The 22,110-nt window shown below is 42.2% G+C and overlaps 1 protein-coding gene across 1 annotated transcript; it reads left to right on the top strand.

The window, feature by feature from the left end:
* Window positions 1-10,236: 10,236 nt before the first annotated feature.
* LOC108938729 (leucine-rich repeat and immunoglobulin-like domain-containing nogo receptor-interacting protein 2) lies at window positions 10,237-12,364 on the top strand. The gene has a single exon (XM_018759577.2). The coding sequence runs from the start codon at window positions 10,242-10,244 to the stop codon at window positions 12,093-12,095; it is 1,854 nt and encodes a 617-aa protein (XP_018615093.2). The 5' UTR covers window positions 10,237-10,241; the 3' UTR covers window positions 12,096-12,364.
* Window positions 12,365-22,110: the final 9,746 nt, after the last annotated feature.

Raw genomic sequence — 22,110 nt, 5'->3', positions numbered from 1 at the left:
ACTGAGGAACCCTTAGTCAAGGTCCTTATCCTGAACCGACGTAAATGGGTATAAATGGGTAAATAAGAGTAAGTAGCTTAGTGATATTGTAAGTGACCTTGAATAAAAGTGTCAGATAAATGAATACAAAGCAGCAATAGATATTGATATCACAAAACAATTTCAGTTATGGCAAATTGCTTAAATAATCACAAAGAACACAAATCTTTAAAAATATACAAAACATACCTATAACCAAGGATTTTAGCTGTATATGAAACTATTGGACAGACGGTAGATTGCAGAGTTTACATGTATAATGATAATCTCAGATTTGGTGAGATTAATACTACATTGCATTTGCACTAAATAATGCATCGAGATAATGTTCAGAAATATAAATTATGAATTCTTTTGTGGTGCATTTTAGATTTATAATAATTAACTCACCATCTGATAAGGATGATTAAGAGCTGTGGCCCAGTTAAGGGTTTATAGTATGTGGTTGGCTTGGAAGTTCATTTTGTTGCATGATCTGGACACTGAGATCAAACCCCGCCGATCTGGAGCTTCAGCTCCTGAATGACGCCGTGGCTCTCACAGCCCACCCCTGGACGGCACATATGTATGCCATTACCCCGTCCTCCCGGAACACTGTCGGGAGTGATGGGCAAGTTCCATGGGAATTTAACTTCAGCAGTTTGACGCTGCACTTTAAAATCTGAGACGAGGCGCAGGTATTCTAAGGTCCTGTATAAAAGATGGAGCCGGAGGACCCGCGACATTACTGAAACATAAAGGCCATAGTGTTTTCTTTTTTTTCTCACAAATATTCACTAGGGACCATCTGACTTGGAGGCCTGCCTCCTCTTTCATCTTGTTGAAACAGCGCTGCTCGCTACTGCAGTGGCTTCTCCCAAACTGGTGCTCTCATACGGCTGAAATCGGCTCCTGCGGGACACGCGTGCGTCCTTACACGTGTAAAGTGGGGACTTCGTTTCACGACAAAGAGGACACTTCAAAGCAGAAGTAACTTAGAAACTGTCTCAGAAGTGTGGGGGCAGCAAAAGGAATGAATGATTACAATGGAATTGGTGCTGTCAAACTTAAACCTCAGTTTTTAAAAGGCAGAGCCGGGTCCCCTTCACCCCAAAACTTGCAATCATTCTTCAAAGGTTACCTTGAAACATACATTATTATTAATTGCTTGCAACAGAAAAATGCTTGTTGATAATGGAGGGATGGATTATTATTGTGAAGCAGTAGAATAGTTACAATGGTAGAGCAGCGGGTACCATAGTATTCAAAGCAGTCACTTTGCAATGAAAGGACAGAGGATTGAATCCCCACTCCTGCTGTAGCACCCTTGATCGAGGTACTTACCCTGACGCGATAATGTACAATTTCCAGAGTTATATGAATGTGAATTGGTGTAGAGGCTAAGCCTTTGGAAGGTGTCTTTAAAAAAATGCTAAATGAGTTATAATTATTGTTGTTATAGTAATTATAGCTATGCAAAGTGCTTTCTTAGGACTCCTCATGTAATTTACTTTGATAATTTTGTGATCAATGGTCCTCAATCTAAAGAGTTTTACTGACAACTGTATGCAGGTGTCTGTACCTTACGACATAAAGGTGCTCCGGTGGGTGTACATGGGGGGGCACAGTGGCGTGGCGGGTTTGGCTGGGGCCCGCTGTATGGCAGGTCTGGAGTTCAAGGCCTGCTTCGGGTGCCTTGCGGTGGACTGGCGTCCCGTCCTGGGTGTGTCCCCTCCCCCCAAGCCTTGTGCCCTGTGTTGCCGGGTTAGGCTCCGGTTTGCCGAAACCCTGCTTGGGACAAATGGTTGTGGACGTTGTGTGTCTGTGTGATGTGTATACAATATATTGGGTTTGGGTTACCTGAGGGAAAAGGTTGAAAGCTCTTTACTGGTACTCTGGAGCCTGGGATAAAATATGGAGGACTATAATTGCTTTTCTGTAGCAGGAACATGGAGACACAGTGCTTGATAACAGTGTCAGCTACAAGACAGATAGCTAGCTGCAGGACATCGATTATAGGGAGCCTTGCTTGTTATAGAAAGTGTATCCTTTTGATTGGACCCCTGGTTTACTAGTCCTAGAGATGGAAAACTCACTTTCTGCATTTGACTATCAACATGCCAAAAAAGTTGTTGTCTCTGCCTGCAGGATCTTTGTGCTTATGCTGTAGTGCAGTGGCATTGACTCCCACCAGAGCCCCCTGGAATATCATTGAGTCCGGGGGTTGTTTGAGAGAAGAGCAGCAAGAGCCCCGTGGAAGCATCAAGTCTGCTGCTTAAGAAAGTCATTGATCGAGTCAAACGATTAGTTTTCCCTTCTGTTCCATTCCCAGGTCTCTGCTCTCCAGCTTCCAGAGTAGCACTGTTTTCCTTTTGGATGCTTTGAACATGGTGTAATGTAGTTCCAACTCAGACATGAAGAACACAGCAGATATCACATTATGTAGCAGGTACCATAGTGGTTAAAGTAGTGAAACATCCAGGTTTAAATCCCTCTTCCTGCTGTAATAGCCTCGATCAACCACACACACACACACACACACACACACACACACACACACACAGTCTGAAACCACTTGTCCCAAGGGGGGTTGTGGCAAACCGGAGTCTAACCCAGCAACACAGGCTACAAGGCTAGAGGGGGAGGGAACACACCCAGGATGGGATGCCAGTCTGTCGCAAGGCACCCCAAGCAGGACTCGCGCCCCAGACTCGCCACAGAGCAGGCACAGACCAAATCCACCACACCTTCACGCCACCACTTGACCTGAATTGGTACATTAAAAATTGCTCACCTGTATGAAAGCGTAAATCCATATAAGGTGCTTTGCTGAAAAGTGTCAACTAAATGAACAATTGTAAAATTTAAGTTCCACACCTTTCCATCTTCAATGTGATATTCCAGATTAAAGCCATGCATCCACATTTGCACATCTGAAGAAGAGGTGGAATGGTGGTCATAGCTATCAGCTTTCACTCAGAAAACTTTGGTTTGAATCCCTGCTATGTCTGTAGTCCCTTGATCAAGGTCCTTCAATTGCTTCAATAAAATGTATTCAGCTGGGTAAAATATTGTAAGCGGTTTAATATGAAAAACTTGGTTGCACTAGGTAAAAGTGTCAACTAAATAATGATAAATACTAATAAATAGATGCAAGATGACCTGTGTTAGCCCAGCATCACTGTCACGGTTTGTGCTTTAAATACTGAAAACCGACAGAAAGCAAACTTCAGCCTAGAAAATTATAGTTAAGGGAGCAAATAGATATATAGTATTTACTGAGTAGACCACCAGTTTCACAGTTTTCTATGAACTGGCACCCTTTCAAAGACAAGGCATTAAATCCAAACATTAAAATGTATATTTTGATTTTCATAACAAAGTGTGCCGGGTTTCACCCCCCCCACCCCCCCAATTTTAATGCCTTGAAGTTACTTCTCAGGTTTGCTTAGTTATAAAACTGGCCCTGCACTTCACCAGGTAGGTAACAAATCAGGAGAACTCTTGAACGGCATCAATAAGATCACCCAAGTGGGCTTTTCCCAACACATAAAAATACTACTAGTACTGGACTACTAGCGCATGAAGGGTACCATGGATGGGGAAGGCGTGGAGTCCAGCATATAGACTGCCACTGAAAGGTCTTTGCATCGCCAGCACGGAACCGCTCGTTTTTGTCGGCTCCCTTCACAATGGGCCATGATAAACGCACACATTTCTCAGCACACATTTGTGCAGTAGTCTCTTTGCATTTAAAGATAGATGCGGTACAAACTTGCAGCACTTACGGCAAATTATAAGCTTTCTCTAAAGCCAACGGATAAAATCAACAAGCCTTGTTCTGAAGCCAAATCAATTATGTATGTGTAAAAGCAGTTGAGCGACTCTGAATCCAATAGCTTCTTGCTACGTAACCATGAATTAGACTTTAATCTTCTCTCCTGAGATGATTATTTGCTTTTAGGATTTCTTCGTGCTTTGTGTGCGAGTGTTTTTATTTATTTATTTGAATCCTGTTTCTCTTCAGTGCCACTAAAGGCCCCTGTAATGTGATTCTGCACATGTTCCTGGTAAATCACGTCTCCGTTTGCTTTGGTTCGACACGGAGGCCCATCCATCTGCCCCCCACTCTAATTGGCTATTTGATAAACAGCCACTGTGGCCTCCCCCCCCCCCCCCCCCCCCCCGCCCCGAGAGCGACCTGGCTGGCACGTCTCTATGTGGAGCCTGACGGTTAATGACCTGAGATGAAAGGCAGGTGGTGGGATTTCCCATCCTCACGCCCCAGTCCTGTCAATAAGGACCTTTCACAAATCCCTTTCAGAAGAGCCGATCAGTTTTAGCATTAAGATGTGGGTTCAGCACCGGGTAGCTGACACGTCCGTGCAAACACTGTCGCACCCGTGCTGTGATCCAGCAAGTTTCTGATGTGATGCTCTCTCTCGCCCTTGCAGTCACGGAAAAGGATGGCCAAACTGCTCCATGCCCCAGAAGAGCAGTGGACTTACCCTTCTTTCCTTTCCTATTATTTATTCATTTCTGGCTCTTTACTCCAAACTGACTTTTGGACTAAGTTCCCTGTCTATAGAGCTGGGTAATTTTTACTGTCAATTCAGGGTTAGCACCTTGATCAAGGGTTCTGGAACAGGGATTCGAACCCAAACCCAGAACTAACATCTCTAAGCGCTACGCCACCTGCGGCCCCATGTCCCTCGAAATAAGTGAAGTAAAGCAACGTGACAGACATGGTGTCCTTAAAATTACATCTGTTTGTTGGATGTCTTTCAGCTCTCCATTTTATAAATCCTGTGGAAAAACTTGACCTGGTCAAGTCACGCTTCAGCTATAAACTTGCTTTTCTTTCCTGGCTATAAATTGGGGCCCAAGAAGTCAGCGGTAGCGATATAATTTACCATCAGTTGTTTGCGCCCGCTGAATGGATGCTCGATCATTTTGTTTATCACCGTTCCGTGACGTTTTTTGACGACAGAGGTCACGGGTCGTTTTGGGGGGGAGGGGGTTAGCGCACAAAGAGGAACCGCACTGATACCTTCAAACCGTCCCAGTTTTGCTCGAAGCTCAGAATTCTACTGCCGGTGAAATTCCTGAGAAATGTAAATATGTGAACATTTGCATTTGTCTGAAGGACTCAACACTTCTCACCGGCTGATTTGTCTATAGGCCTCGTCTTCATCTAACATGTTCACATCACGGCAGCACGATGGTGCAACAATCATAATACAAATAACACCAGCCATGATACCCAGTGGTCCTTCAGCTCAGTTCCGTAGCTCAACTATTATTCTTAACCTCCGGAAAGAAAGCCTTGTTTGTGATCCCAGCAGAGCAGAGCACTTGTAACTTTCCAGAGTGTCCTTGATATTTCATTTATGATTCGCGGTTGGCTCTGTGCTCATTTGTAATTGGGGATATTTTTTCTTCCTTTTTTTCTTCTCCTTCCCATTTTCCGTTTTCCTTGAGACCTTGTTGAGGAAATGCTCGTTTTTTCTGTGAGGATGCTCTGATTGGCTGCTCACCTCTCCGCTCCAGCGGGAAGACAGATTGCAAATAGAGGAAGCATTTAATTACAGCTGTTTATGACTGCTTGCTGTTTTCTTGTATTGTTCAGTGTCATTATTTTCAGAAGCACAGGACACATCCAGGGGTAATTTAGCTGATTAATGCCCTATTTTCCCACGTTGCTAACTGATCCCAGAATGGGGTTGCACAGAGGATTAGTCACAGACGTTGGTCTGAGATTAGCACGAGCAAGAAGTAATGAACACAAGAGGACGATATGAACGGTGACACGGTTTGACACAAAGGCTATGGCAGTTGCGTAGATCCAAGGATAGATGGATAGATTCATAAATGCAAATTAATAATCATTGATGCAACTTGTGAAAGCACTGGACAGTTCTGATCGTTCCATGTTGGTGAAATAGCCTTCCATTAATGCTGGTTCCTAAGGAGCTTCATTTATACGCTGCAACTCAGCAGCAAAGAAAGGATACGTCATCTGAGACTGACCGCAGCTCACTTCCTGCGTCTGCTGGGGGGGCTTCTGAGATCGCCTTCGAAACGACACCAGCTGCAGACTGTAGCCCGCAACTGCAGGAGAACCCGTTACAGGACTATCAGGCTCAGTTCGCCGGGGGTCCGTGTATGTGCCGCTACACTTCCTTACAACATTAGCACTACCACCACCTCCTCAGTGCGACGGAATAATCACATTTTTCCTTCTTCAGTTAAAGAGCAACCCAACAACGCCGCAAATATGTATTTCTGGAGATCTGTACAACTTTGAGAAGATATTTGTTTGCACTAATAATTATCTTGTTGGACTGATAGAAGAAGAAAAATGTCCTAACACACACACACGCACGCACGCACGCCCTGGCCTCCCACCGAGAGTCCATGGGTTTGGTCGCTGACCTAAAGCTGCAGTCCTGCTGCACCCCCTGGAGGCCTCACTTGAATTGCATGTACTTGTACCCAAAGCAGGTGGGGGGTAAGTAGCTGTTGGTGTGTCGTAGTGGAATGAAAACAGCTCTGGTGATAGTTGTTGAACTAATTTCACCCCCCAACACCCCATCCCCACCCCCCATTAACCAATCCTTATGCATGTTTACATGTTCATGCAGCTTTATCTTCACTGACAGCAGACTTTGCTGGCACGGGATAATAAGGTTCCAAAGGCTATTTTATATATTTTCTTTCTGTTTACCATATTATGGGCAGCAGTTTGGTTATCTGAAGGAGATGCCACTGTGCTCTGGCCTCTATATTGTGGATCTAAGTTTCCAAAAACAGCTTGGGTTCTTCAGTTGTAGGACAGAAACTTGTTGTCTGGATTACAACTTTAGCCCCTGACCTCAATTATTCTTTTCTCCTACTGTAAGGACTTCACTTGTACTTATTAACTTCTCACCCTGTTAACCCAGATGTGCGTAAAACTGGAGTCACTTTCTACTGACTCATAAACATATTAGAGATGATTACTGAATGTACTGCTAACGTTCTATGGATGGACATTGATTTGTACTTCACCTTATTGTCTTTGGAATGATGTCAGAAGCCAAATGAGGCATAATGCAGAAAATGCAGAATTTGGTCAATAATGCATCCTACACATAATCCTCTATTTATGGTTCCTTTTCGATGACCAAGTTAAATAGTGGCAGTTCTATGAAAGAAATGCTGAATACTGGGACTCTGTGTAAATGGTGTTCTTTGAATGATCTGGTTTACAAAACAAAGCTACTGGAGTCTGTTAGCCCCTTGAGAACTGAGAACAAAAGCACGTTCTTCCCTCTCTGAGTAGCTGGAGTGGAGCTGCAATATAATATTTGCATGCTATCAGTTATGAGGGGCATCCTTCTCCCGAGTGGCTCACCTGATGACTGTTCCTCCCACACTTTAAGCACTGTCTCAATTGGAGAAGCAGGTCTCCGCTCACTTGGCTTGTCTTTTGCACGTACATTTACCTCTTTGGGCAACCCAGCCAAGTGTGATTATCTCACACTGAATTTGGGGTGGGGGTGGGGGGAGAATCTTTAATTTTCTTCTTAATTTTATCATCATCTAAACATGTCAACATGTACCTTTCAATCAGGCTCAGTCTGTGCAGTGTATGCATGTTCTCCCTGTACTTGCATGTTTCCTCCAGGTGCTCTGGTTTCCTCCCACAGTCCAAAAATAAATATTTCAGATAAACTGGTGGCTGTAAATGGTCTCTACTGTGTACCTGTGTGAGACAATGTGTGTGGTTGTCCTGTCATCCCATACAGGGCATACTCTCCATCACACCCTGGGTTTCCAGAATAGTGACCAGACAACTAGGGCCCTGCATTTATCACGTTTATTTTGCCTTGCCCATTTTCTTTTTCTAAATTTGTGATTTTAGTTTACATTGACATTGATCACTGTATTCCTAGCTGCACAGAATGATATTAAATAGATGGCATTTATAACTATTAACACAAGTTGAATTGCATCCAAAGTAGCTCTGTCCCTTTAACTAGAATGTAATGGGATTCATTCAAAGCCCACAAACTGTAGTGCAGTTCAGCAGCAGTGGATGATTCGGTAACTGTCAACAGGCAATGACAAAGACAAGGAGAAACCTCATATTCCTGTAGCAACGGCGTCTGACAACTGTGCATCCTAAACCAGGACAACCTCTAGCATTTACAGGATGGATGCTTCAGCTTTCTTATTGTTTTAATTTGCATGTGTCTGGGCAAGAACATGCAGCTTTTTTTTTTTTTTGTCCAAGTAGGGCATCGTTTTCAATAAACCCTTGTAACAGGGACATGCAGCAAAGCTTGTTTTTTGAAATTAACAATGTGACTTTCATTATGTTTAAAGAACCGAGCGATTGCTACTTGGACAAACCTCGAAGCAACTGCTGATTATGAAAACAAACATTTTCAGGAACTTTAATGAAATAAAATGTATTACATTGTTACGTTTAAGAGTGCTAATAGCATTAATTAAATCTTTAGTTCAAGAGTTTGTTCTCCATAATGAATCAACATAGCAGCTGTTAGCAGAACACCCAAGAAGTAATTTTTTTCTTCAACTACTACTTGGAAGTCTTCGGTTCCATCACACTTATTCTTGCTTGATAGCTGCCGCATGTCTTCTATCTCAGTCAATATCCTTGCTCGAAAGTATCATTGTTAACCGTTGCCTGGTAACTGCCTGATACTGTAGAAATGGGTCTCTGGCTTCAGCATCTTTCATTCATCTGATATGTTGATACCATTCAGGATGAGAGTTTGCCTTTTTTAATGACATCATAAAGAAACATGCAAATGGACACACTATGGAATCTTTCTCACTCCTCTTGAGACTTATTGGAGACTCATGAGCAGGGATGATGGAGGTTTTTCATCATTCACTGAACAGACAGAGCAATGTACATTGCAAGTGTGCAGTTATTTGTCAAGATGGAATGCAGGCTTCTGGAAGGTCCTCCAGACCAAAGCCACCAAGTTTCTTCTGTGCCTTTAAAAGAATGGTAACTGTGATTTGAACATGTAAAGGTCCAATTCAGTGATTGACTGATTCGGTTCCTCCACCTGCACTGATACAGTTTGCAGATTAGAATGGATTTTGAATTGGGCGTGTCTTATTCACCTGGAGAACATCATTTATTACTTATGAACCAAATTCTGCAGGTTAGTGATAATCTATATACTTTAATTTGTATCATTCCTCTCATTAACTCATGCCCTCAAAATACATTTTCCTTTATTTTAGTGATGTCTGGCTTGGGTTTCCCAAACAGGCCCTTGGACTTTCATTGTCTTCTCCTGCTTAACAGTGTTGGCATCTTTTATAACTTAGCCCTGAACGTAGCTGTTTTCACCAAAGGTAGCTTTTCTGGCGGAAATGAAAAGCTTATATAGAGAAGTGAAAGAATCGGAGCATGCGATGACCAATCATCATCCACCGCCTTAACGTCTTGAGACAAAGGAGGAGGTTTCAGCAAAGTTTTATCGTAGTACATAATTTCAGTTTGTTTGTGGTTTGAAGTCAGAATTGTTATCGCTTTGCAGGCCTGTCAAAATAATGAAATGGGCACGGGAAGCAACATGCAAGGTGAGATGTGGGTGAAGGACAAAACCTGGTGTTAAGGAGTCTAATCTTGCTGAGTCACATTTGACCATTCACAAAAGCATGTGCCTGCGTACAGTTCCAGAAGGCACCACACCGCAGCACTGGATAAAATGGTTTGTGAATCTGATGCAGGCATCTGGTCAAGCAACGGAACAATTGATTGCTACTTGCAGTTCGCAGCGTTGGAAGGCTTTGAGTGTTGGGGAAAAAAGTGCTCTCTCCGGTTGTGTCACAGCTCTAGGGAAACATTACCATATTAATCTATGTGGTCTCTTTAAAGCACCCTTTTGAGAGGAGGACCTTGATGTTAGCATGCTTTCAAGACATAAAATCAATTTCTGTTGCTTTTGTGAGTTGTACAGCAATGCAAAGAGTAGGTTGTTACCTGAGTGTTTGTTGAATTCTCATGTAGCTGCACTTGTTGACAGGTTTTTTAGAAGCAGGGTGAGTAGTTATGGAATATCTAGATAAATGCAACCTTTTGATTGTAATATCAAGACAGTTTTAAATTGTTTTATTAAAAATGTTTAGTGATAAGGCTTTCTGCATTAGTGACACATATGTCTGTCTGTCTTCTCTTACAGGGCCATGACACAATGGTAGACTGTATGAACAAAGTCATGCTGCACACAGCTGTCTCATGTTGGCAACCATTCCTGGGGTTGGCCCTTGTTGCCATCTTCATTGGTTCCGCCTTCAGCTGCCCCACCCGCTGCGAGTGCTCTGCCCAGACTAAGTCAGTCATTTGTCATCGGAAACGTCTGCAAAGCATCCCAGATGGCATCCCCATTGAGACTAAGGTACTGGACCTCAGCAAGAACAAGCTGCAGGCGGTAAACCCTGATGACTTCTCTACCTATACTCACCTGGAGGAGCTGGACCTTAGTGGTAACATCATTGGAAATGTGGAGCCCGGGGCTTTTAGTGCATTGTTGAGTATGCATTCTCTCAGCCTGAAGAGCAACCGCATCAAGCTCATTCCCACTGGTGTCTTCACTGGTCTGTCCAACCTCACCTTGCTGGATATCAGCGACAACAAGATCGTCATCTTGCTGGACTACATGTTCCAGGATCTGCACAACCTCAAATCCCTGGAGGTTGGCGACAACGAATTGGTCTACATTTCTCACCGGGCCTTTAGTGGCCTACTCAGCCTGGAGACGCTGACCCTGGAGCGGTGCAACCTGACAGTGGTGCCCACAGAAGCTCTTTCCCATCTGCACAACCTGGTCAGCCTTCACATGCGGCAGCTTAGTATCAGCATCCTCCAGCCATATTCCTTCAAGAAACTATTCCGTTTGCGGTACTTGGAGATTGACAACTGGCCTTTGCTGGATGTGGTCCCCCCCAATGCACTGCACGGCCTCAACCTCACCACCCTTTCCATCACCAACACCAACCTGTCTGCCTTTCCCTACCAAGCCCTCAGGCACCTGCCATACCTCACACACCTCAATCTCTCGTTCTGTCGCATTAGCCACATAGAGGGCAGCATGCTCCGTGACCTAGTACGACTCCGTGAGCTGCACCTGGTGGGTGCCCAGTTGTCTTACATTGAACCATATGCCTTCCAGGGCCTACGGTGGCTTAGGGTTCTCAACGTTTCATACAATCGGCTGGAAACCCTGGAGCGTGCTGTGTTCCAGACCCCAGAGACCCTGGAGGTGCTCCTCATCGACAACAACCCACTGGTATGTGACTGCCGCCTCATGTGGATCCTGCAGAAGACCCACCTGTTCTACTTTGGCGAAGCCCAACCCGAGTGCATTACTCCCGAGGGCATCCGTGGAAAACCTTTCCGGGACTTCAAGGAGCCATTGCTCTCCTACTACGTCCCATGCGTGAAGCCCAAGATCCGAGGGAACAAGACACAGACGCTCATCGTAGACGAGGGCCAGCCAGCAAGACTACACTGCAGTGCCGAGGGAATCCCCAGGCCCGTGGTGTCTTGGATTACACCTCGTCGGCGACAGGTAACCAGCAAGAACAATGGGAGAATCACAGTCCAGACCAATGGCACTCTGGAGATCAGGATCTCGGAGGTGCATGACAGCGGAGTGTACATTTGTCTGGCAAGCAATGCCGCAGGGAATGACACCCAGTCGGCTTCTTTAGCAGTGAAAAGTTTGGGCACAAGCGATAGGTCACTTTACGCAAACAGGACCTCTCAGTATTCCACTGACCCCAACAACACTACAGCCAATGGGACTAACTTGTATAACATGACGTTTGGCCTGGACCTAAAGACCATTTTGGTATCAACGGCTATGGGTTGCTTCACATTCCTGGGGGTGGTCCTGTTCTGCTTCCTGCTCCTGTTTGTTTGGAGTCGTGGGAAGGGGAAGCATAAAAACAACATCGACATTGAGTACGTCCCACGGTCCAACGGAGCTGGAGCAGAAGGTCCAGAGCCTGCAGGACCCCGTCGATTTAACATGAAAATGATTTAACGTAATCACTGTATCCAAGAAGGAGCTCTAGGGCAAAAAAAAAAAGACCTGTGCTAAATTTCAGTGCATTTCCAGAGAGGCTCTGGAGGGGATTGCTACTGGAGTCTGGGGTGAAACGTAGAGCCGCGGAAGACCTCTGAGCATCACGGAAACGGCACCCAGACAGGATGTGCTACCAACATAGAGTTGGCAGTGAACCTGCCAGGTTTACATTCCCACTGGTGTCCGAGTCAGTGTCAACGGACCTTTAGGGGAAGGCAAGTTGCTCGTGCCGGTGATCAGCTTTTCACAATTTTTATTGTCCACATTGAATCCTGTGGTCCAGGATGGAATTACAAAGACATTACAGAACATGTACAGTAAAAATTTGTATTTAACTACTCTTATTTGTTAAGTCTTGCCTCATGCTTATTCACTGCGGAGTAACAAAATAGAATATGTTAACATATAAATAACTTACATATATATACATAATAATTTGTTATGTATATATATGTACACACACACACATTATTTCTAGCAATATTCAACTAAATTAACTTCAGTCCATATCATCAATTCCCTTTTATCTTTTATCATCTCACTTGTCAAACTTCATATGGATGATCAAAAATTGTCTTGAAAGGAACTGCAGAATATGAGTAACCAGCTCAAATTGAGGAATTCTTTAAAATTCCATGGGGAAACTATATATATACATATAAATATACAGTACTATTCCCAAGACCTACAAAAAATGGAAACAGAAATATTTTTATTTACCATCATAAGACACGGCAGGTATTTTATGCTGACTGTGTCTAGGACTTGAGAGTTATAAAATGCCAATTATGTGAAATTATTTCAGAATGATTTTTCCTGATTTGCATTTGAAACCTTTGTTTTGAACAAGGTAGTTTTGCTTTTTTCTTCCTCGTTTTCAAGTCACTTTTACTTTCCTCTCTCAGCCTCGCGCTCCAGGGGACTTTCCTGGCAACCTGTTATGTTCGTGTCTCCATCTCCTGACAACAAAATTGCAATCATTTCTCCCTACTATAAATTTGGAATTTGTTGTGGTAGTTCCTCATTTTGTTGTTAAATCATTTAGATTGTGAAAAGTTCAAAAAGTACAAACACAAAAGAAAAAATATATATATATGTATGTGAAATAAAGAAATTTCATTTGTAACGCTGTGTCAGTCTGAGTAGTAAAAGCCTAGAATTCCCATTGCCTTACTCATTTGCAGTTTGCTGGGGTGCACACATTCATAAATGATGCCAAAAGACACGTTACATGTTATTTATACTAATTTGCAGTTTGGAATATGATCCAAGTTGTTGGTTCTTACTGAAAAAAAGACACTCAGAATCCCAAAATGCCTTTTGTTCAGCCCAGCCAAAACGATACCCTTCTGCAAATAACAAATGATTATACTAATAACAAGGAGGTCATCCAGTCGAATTACAATTAGCATCTCGAGTGTTTATATTAATGGTTCGCAATTGAAGTGAATGGCCTTAATTGGCCGACGGCAAGTTAAAAGGTATGGAGGTTTGCAATTTACTCTGAAAGTCCAGGCAGTGACTAATAACACAGTACATCCATTACAAAGATGTGTTCCCACTCATTATCCTCACAGGCACGGCCGACGTTTCAGCCTTTGAATCCAGAGAGCTTCTGCCTGGAGCCACAGTATCGGCGCAATTTATATTGCTGAAGATGTTACGCATATCAAGGCAGAAGGAGAAATAATGGCTGCTGTCACTTTGGCCTGACACCCTAAAGCTTATAATCTATGTGCCCAACATCGAGATGACAAAACACGAATGACACGAAGCTTATGTTAGCATTCATGGTGCTTGTTTGATTTAAACAAGGATGTTGACCGAAGCCGTTTGCATGGGTGGTTTTGGTCCTGCGTGACTACGCTAAGGCATTAGCTAATTGGCATCAAAATGACTCGAGAGCATAGAATCTGCTTTTGTTTTAGTTTGTGTTTTTTCTTTTTTGTGTTAAATTGCCATCATCTGGAGAATCCCGAACGGAGGATAAAGTCTTTCCTGGCTAATTTATGGAATGTCAGGGAACGAGTCATTAAAATACATGTCAGACGGATGGCGCAGTGCTGTTTGTTTGCACAGCTTCCTGTGTAAATTGAAGACGAAAGGCACTGTTCTTTTTTGTGTAACATTGACACTTAGCATTTGAATACATCAACAGACAGACTCTACAGCATGGACCAAGAGAAATAATTGCAAGGATATTGTAGATGCCATAGATAAAATAAATTCCCTGATGTAGTCGGGGCTTAATTAATTATTCACCTATCTGTTCTTATTTTCACTTGTTAACAACCAAACCCAGATTTTCTTCTTTTTTTTTTTCCTCCCATCAACCTTCTGGGTTTTTGTCTTTGTCCTTGAAGCATGTTTTTGTAAATGCTGAAATTACCAGCTCTGAGAAAGTGTGGTAGACAGCAACTTCAGAGAATGAATCTGAGATGATTATTGCTGAAAACAGAAGCCTTTATCTATGTAGATGTACTGTAAGATAGGAGCAGAAGGAAACCTTCTGGACGACAAGGCCAATGGCACATTGTCACCAATAACGTACTTCCTCACCTCTTCAGGTGCATCTGACACAATCACAGCAGGAGCCTGCAGGGAGTATACAAATCACGGCAATGGAGGAGGAGCTCTTTGGGGTGGCTGAATGGCAAGGAGATGTTCTGTAGATATTTTCCTCTTTAACAGTGGTTTTCTATTCTCTCTAATATCCCGGCACATGCAATGCTCCCTCACCTTTGCAGCTGGGGGTTGCATTTTGCATGATGGTACGTGGATCAAGCTCCCACCCTGAAAAAAAGGATCATATACAGAGTGGAAAGCACCAGGAATGGGGATTGTCCTGTCTGTTCTCTTCCAGGTATAATCTAACAGAGAGCAATGGACTGTTTGTACTCTTGTACCATCATTCTCCTTAGAGGTACAAGGAGAGGTCCTTGCACTCTATTAAACTTATGCGACCGTCTAATCTACATGCCTTCCTTTTAATGGAATGGTGCTGAGCTTGTAGCTGGAATGACTATGCAAATCGATTTAAGCACAACAGAAGACACTGGGGTACCTGCTCTTTCACACTTTAATTTCACCCAGGGCTCTCTAAGTAGGGATGTTCCTACGTGCTCAGTTTCCATTTTATTTCTTCACTCAGATTGCAAGAGAAGGTGGCTTAGTTGTGGTTCACCCTGCCAACGCAATGCTTAGGGCTGAGGACTTATAGGATCGAAGCCTGATTTGTAGCCAGATCCCAGAAATATTTACGTAGCCTTGGATTGAATCTCAAATTCCTTTTGCATCTAAAAGACATTCATTAACACCCCCTCCCGGCACAATCAAAAGCCATTTGGCAAAAAAATGGGAATTCGTGATGGAAGGAGCATTAAGCAAATCTGCAATATTAGCGAGTTTTACGCAAAGGCTCGGAGTGCAGGGAGACTGAACATCAATCGAGAGTATTCCTGTCGCATTGAGCCCAAGGCACAGAATGTACTTGGGGTGCAAGGTTTCTGAGATGGCAACCAAGTGTGATAAGTGGATGAAAATCAATTTCACTTCAGGTTGATGAAGCTGACAAATACGCTTCAGGTTATTGGCTTCCTCAATGGCTACCGTCGCCAAGGCTGTGTTCCTCCCACATTTTGCAGCACAGTTCCCCATTGCACATGAATGGGTTCGTCAACTTCTATTCGATGAAAGGCAGGAGACATCCTGTAAAGGAGAATGGTCAATAATATTTATCTTATTGTTATTTATTCACTTTGGTGACGCTTTTCTCCGAAGAAGCTTACAATATTTAGTTTGTACACTAGGCTATTTACAACATTTCAGTTCATAGAACAGGGTAAATTTTACCAGAGCAATTTTAGGCTAACTACTGTGATCAAGGGTACCACAGCATGTGTGGGTATTCAAACTTGTATCCTTTAATTGCAACTATGCCCTTTGCTGCCCCTGCAGATCTTGGTGGCGTTTAGGAAATTTACATGAGATAAATTATGGCTCAAAGAACTAAAGCTTCTTTCTCTCTATTACAACAATGGAACATTTGAAAACACTGGGTTTTACGATTGGAAACTTACAAGCACAGGAGAAAGGAGATGTGTGTTGGCAGCCTCAGGATGAGTTTACGTTCAAAACACAGCTCGGGGTTAGCAATTCCCTTGTGGACTACCGGCAGCTTTTTGCTCTCAGCTCTTCTGACTCTACAAGGAGGCCTGCAGCAAGGGTGTACACTGACAGCAGAAGCATCCGCAGTAGATCTGGCTGTAGCCATGGCCTGCTCAGTTCTTGGATCAGGTTCGACACCCCTGACTTTCACTAGCATTAGCTTCCGCGTGTTTTCCAGCCGAGCTCTACCCGGCCAAATGAGTTCCCCAATGATCTGCCTCTCGTTCCATGACCAGAAAACAAAAACTGGAGTGGAGCACACAGAGGCAGCAAACTGTGCTGGATCTGAAATACACATGGACATTGCTTGTCCTCGGAGTCCTCAGCTTACTGCATTAAGCACACCAAAATAAATTGCACTTTGTACCAGCTTTGAATCCCATGCCAATGAACAGAAACAAATCCCCTTAAAAGTGATAGTAATAGAAACATGGTGGAGGAAGATATAGAACATGGGTCATGTATTATTATGTTTCATAATGTTTTTTTTTTGTAATTAGCCATGTTGTTCATATTGTCAATGCCATTGGAGGAATGACAATGTATAGATACATGGTCTTTGTTTTCACAGAGTATGAACTGTCTTTTTTATGTGGTTGGACAACATCAAGTCACATTTATTATCTGTAATACCAAGTAATTGCTTGACATCATTTATCCAAAAGGTTTTTTCATTTCCTTAGGATTGGAAGTTGAACAGGAACACAGTGGATTATTTCTGTTCTTACCTTTATCCTGGAAAAAAATATACTGGTATATCAAAACTTTCTCTTCCTGTCCATCCCCAAAAATGTCTAAAATGTTCTATAGGTAATGGGTAAAGACTTTCTTTTCAGATTACTCTTTCAATGCTTAGAGATAATGGATGTTATTTTCTACACAACATGAAATCAGAGAAAAAAGTTCTTATAGCTCTAAATTAATATGTGTGAGCTGGTTGACTTCATAGACTCAAAGTATCAGTGATGAAGTCACAAAATTTGTAAAACACTTTGACATGTCAGGAAGTTAGCATTAATCATAAAAGTTCAGAAAACAGTGGAAGTCTCATTAAACTCAGGCAGTGGCAGCCAGCAGTACAAACTTGTTTTTAAAAAGAAGTTGTTTAATCAGAGTCACTTTGTCTTTAAAATTCCCATTTAACTTGATCCATTTTAAAGCCTAAACCAAATAATACTCCCAGTGTTTTTTTAATACATGGAATGATTCTGCAATATAAGCTTTATATCAACTTTTTCCTTGGTCAGGTAAGATATGTTGAAGTACTGAAAGATAAACTAGATACTAAAATTATTGTCCTTGAAAGGAACAATGTTCATAAAAATACTAAAAGTAGAAATAGAAGTATTAGTTATATACATTTTTTTCTGTTCTTTTCCAGTTCTTAGTATTGTGTGTATCTGAAAAATCATATCAGGTCCATCTGAAATTCATATCGTTGCTTTAGAAGAGTAACAGTCTTTTCTGTTACTGTCAATTTTCCTCCTATGTCTGTACACATCTACCTGCTCGGTTTGGAAGGCACATATCGCACTTTATGAAAAGAGCATCACTCCCATTTAGGTGGATCAATGACACTTTAAGTGCAGTGGCAGATGATATCAATGAGCCTACGGCTACAATGTCTCCCACGGGACACTGGGGACCAGGGAGCCGAATTATTTCTGTCTTTCCTTCCATTTATGTATCCCCTTTTTAAATGTGTGCAAATGTGTCATCTTTGCCTGCTCAGATTTACAACACTTTCAGGTCAAAGAGGCAGCCTGGTCTCTGTTCCTAAAATTTCGTGAATTGGGAAAGCTCGTTGACTCCCTCGCATGAACTTGTGAATTTCTCCCTGTTGCATCACAGACTGACTGGTACATCAAATGGCTAATCGTCAATAAGCTGAGGGCTTATGGACATCCAAACATGAGGGATTTCTCAAGTATGTATTTCCCCCCTTTTCATTTGAATTACTAGTTTTATTCAGCATGTTGCTGTGGCTATAAGTAGCGATAACGGAACAAACGAGAGCTTCTAACATGAGCTTTCAATTGAAATATCATCCTACCCAAGAAAGAAGACAACCACTCTGTTTCTGTAAAAGGTTGTCATGTCTACCCTAAGAATAAATCTAGATTCGTAGTTCCCTAACTCAAATATAGCAATGGTCAAACGAGGAAGCCCCAAATAGTCGGTTTAGTAGCTAGGTGAAGGAAACTGGAAAACCAGCTAGCTTGCATTTGTAATAGTGGAAAAGATTCAGCATGTATTGTCATCAGTGCTGTACTGTCATCCTTATCGCTTTGAAAAGTTCATGTAATCCAGCTTTCAAAGAAGCATTTCCGCATAGTGTCTGTACCATAGTGGGTCGTGCCGCCACTTTCCACCCAAAGAGTTTGAATTCTTGCTCCAGCTGTAGTACCCTTGGGAAAGGTACTTACCCTGAATTGCTACACTAAATCATCCAGCTGTATAAATGAGTAAATAATTTAAAGTATCTTAGAATACAGTAGAACATTTTTCGAACAAAAGCATTGGTATAATAATGGTTAATAAGGTGCATTGTTTTCAAATGTATTTGTCAGACCTTTAACCTGCCAATTAACAGAATCTTCTACTGTTGCACCAGTTGACTAAATGGCATGTTTTGATTCCAAACAAGCTGCAGTGAAAGTTTCCATTTCACAGGTTCTGCCCCCCACTCTCCCAAACCTCGCCTTGCTTTCATCCCTGTACTTCAGAATGAGTGTATGTAGCCTCTGCGGTTTGCTAACGAAGCTGCAGTAGGGGTCCTCTCTATTTGTCACAAAGAGTCCAAGGGCCACCTATTGCCAGAGTCACAGAGAGAAGGATTGTGTGTGTGCATGTGTATGTGTGTGTGAGAGGGGGTTAAATTGGAGCAGTCGATGAAGATCAAAGCACCACCAGCGGCCTTTGTTAAATCCACTCAGGCTATTCCACGATTTTGACAACTTTGTTTTCCCAAGCCTTCCCCACCGACCGCAGCCACCATGACACCGCAATGAAAAGCACGTCACCTGAACTGTTTCAGGCCCAAAGACTCTCCCTCTGCCTCTCTTATGTAGATGAATCAGACTCGCTAAGGAGCTCTTTCCCTGCCCACGTTTCGCCTCCGTCCTCCTCGCTGTCTGGATGCTGCAGTGCGTTCCTTTAAAGCGGTTCCTCCCAAGTCAGACCGCCCCTTTAATAGAGAAAAGCTAAATGAGTTTCTTCTCTGAATGCTTGACCTTATGAAACGAATCACGCACAGTCGAGGTACCACAGAACATTTACACAAAGGCCTCCAATTCTCTTGGTAATAATAGTGAAGTTAGCTTAACTCTATTTCGCTTTAACTTAAACCATATATTATACCAATTTTTAAGTGGAAATATCTCTGGAAGTTTTATTACTGTAATATAGTTTGAAATGATTTTTTTCAAAATAGTTTTTGCTTTTGCAAAGTATCGTAAAAATAACTGACATAATGTAGGAGGAACTCAAATATCAAATGAGTTCATACATTATTTTTTCCCACAAATAGTTACTTGATATAAAAGTCAGCAAGATACAAAAAAAGCTTTAAGAAAAAAAAAAGATTACATGGAATTCATATTAATATGCTGAGGGAGGTAATTAAACATTTGGCTTGAAATAATTATGAAAGTAGTCCTGGGGATAATATAAGCACACCAAAGATAATTAAAACTGAAACAGCCAGCTGTAATAACCTATCGGTCAGGGTATTAAATGTTGTCACATTCTGCAGTCTATTACACCTATTATACTTATTACAGTCATTACTTAATATGCTTTGATCACAATGGACGAGTCATACTGCGGGTGGACTCTTTTCAGGCCTTTGGCCTCAGTTTCTAATTATCACACCCCGCCCCTCCATTCTACAGTCTATTTCTTTCTGCTCTTGCAAACCACCAGTGATGGACTGTTAAGATTATCTTCACTCAGCAATTACAGCATAAAAGTGCACATTCAAATGGTTTTTCTGCTTTATCAGGAAGGTGCTGGATGTCTATGAGATCTCTGTCAGTGAAATAAATGTGGAATCGCTTTTGAATGTATGTTTCAAGGGGCTGCACAGCAGGTAGCACTGGTGCCTCGCAGGTATTAAGCTGCGGGTTCAGGCGTACTTTTGAATCCAATCCACTATGTATGGAGTTTGCATGTTCCCCTCGTGTTCATGTGGGTTTTAGCCGAGTGCTCTGGTTTCCTCCCATAGTCAAAAGTCACGTCTTTCAGGTGAATTAGTCGCTCTTTTTTTGTGAATGTGTGTGATTCCACCAGTGTTCTATTCAGGGTTTAACCTGCCTCACATCCCGTGCTTCCAGGATAGGCTGTGGAGCACCGTGACCTTGCACTGCATAAACAACACCTGAAAATGGATGGATAAATGTGTGTAAGATGTTGAAGAAACCCTCCAGATAATATTTTCACACAACACAGTACAATGGATACCACAAATCAGACATGAAAATGCATCAAAAACCTCATCAGATATGGCTCTTCCAGGGTCTACTGTCACACCCTGGAGACGCTAGCAACCGGCTGCGTGATTACAACTGGCTCTCTCGGAATCATCATTTAACACAGGTTGTCATTCTTAATTCTTAATTAAACGGCAGATCAGAGCCTTGCTTTGCAATCCTGTTGAAAGTGTGGCTGGAATGTGTTGTAATTATGGTGAAACTGTGCGTTTTTTTTTTTTTTCTTCACATTTCTGTATCCTTGCAAACTGAAATCGTTGCCAGCTGTCCTCAGATTAAAATGACATGATCACCTCAAAGTAAATAAAATACCAGAGAGCTGGCAAGTGGTGTCATTATGGGATTTTCTGTCTGAGAGAATGATTCAGTTACTATTAAAATATTTCAGGACAAAAACAAACAGGTTTGAGAGCATGTCAAGTAAAAATATTAAACTTCTATGAATTCATTAATTAATTTTGGGTGCACATTTGACTTGCCTTTGCTGGTGGTTTCTTTTTCTTTTTCATCCTTGTATATTCACCAGAGTTCAAAAGTTCAGAATCGCCCAGATATTTTCATGTTTTTGAAAGAACTGATACGTTTTTTATGAAGGCAACATTAAATTGATTTAAATATACCTATAGCAAAGACGTTACTAATGTTGCAAATAACAATGAAATGACTGATTTCTAATTAGTATTCACATAGGACTGCAAAGCCACATTCTCAGCAGCCATTATTCCAGTGCCCTAATGGTAAACTCTCATGTTCCTAGTGGTAGAGAGACCTTTATTATTTTTTTAAAATATTGTTATGGTTGCTTTGTGCTTTGTCTGCATCTCTGTTGTACCTGTTGAGCGGACTGTTGTGTTGTTGCTTTTCTTATTCTACAGGTACTCGCTTGAAAATGTACTTCTCTATGCCTTCAACAAATAATTTTTTTCTTCTCCTCCATCTCCTCGTCTTCTTTTCAAGGGCACTCCTCTGCTTCCCCCGAGGAATCTCATACCGGACTTATCTGATTATCGGATAATCTCATGATTGGTGTAGATTTCTGGAGGCTCGGCTTTTGTAGATACATAGATGACGCTGAGACAAAGTCATGTTTTTGGATTTCTAGTTGAGTCCTTCTTCGCTGTGCTCCTTAAGATCTTTCTTTCTGTTGGCCCGTGAGACAGGGTGGAGAGTGGTGAGAAAGTGGCAGTGGGGCTCTTCAAAGTCCACATTAATGGAAAAAAGTGTTCTTCATCCATTTGCTGATCCAGACATAGTTTATATAACAACGTAGTCCATAACCATTGTTATGCTATTATTTATTGGAGCACAGAATAAAA

Source organism: Scleropages formosus, chromosome 5 (genome assembly GCF_900964775.1).
Source record: "Scleropages formosus chromosome 5, fSclFor1.1, whole genome shotgun sequence".
NCBI classification, from domain to species: Eukaryota; Metazoa; Chordata; class Actinopteri; order Osteoglossiformes; family Osteoglossidae; genus Scleropages; species Scleropages formosus.
This window is presented reverse-complemented; position numbering and strand designations above follow the sequence as displayed.

Coding starts and splice junctions, on each gene's coding strand:
- LOC108938729 (XM_018759577.2), top strand. CDS start 10,242: ATGGTAGACTGTATGAACAAAGTCATGCTGCACACAGCTGTCTCATGT.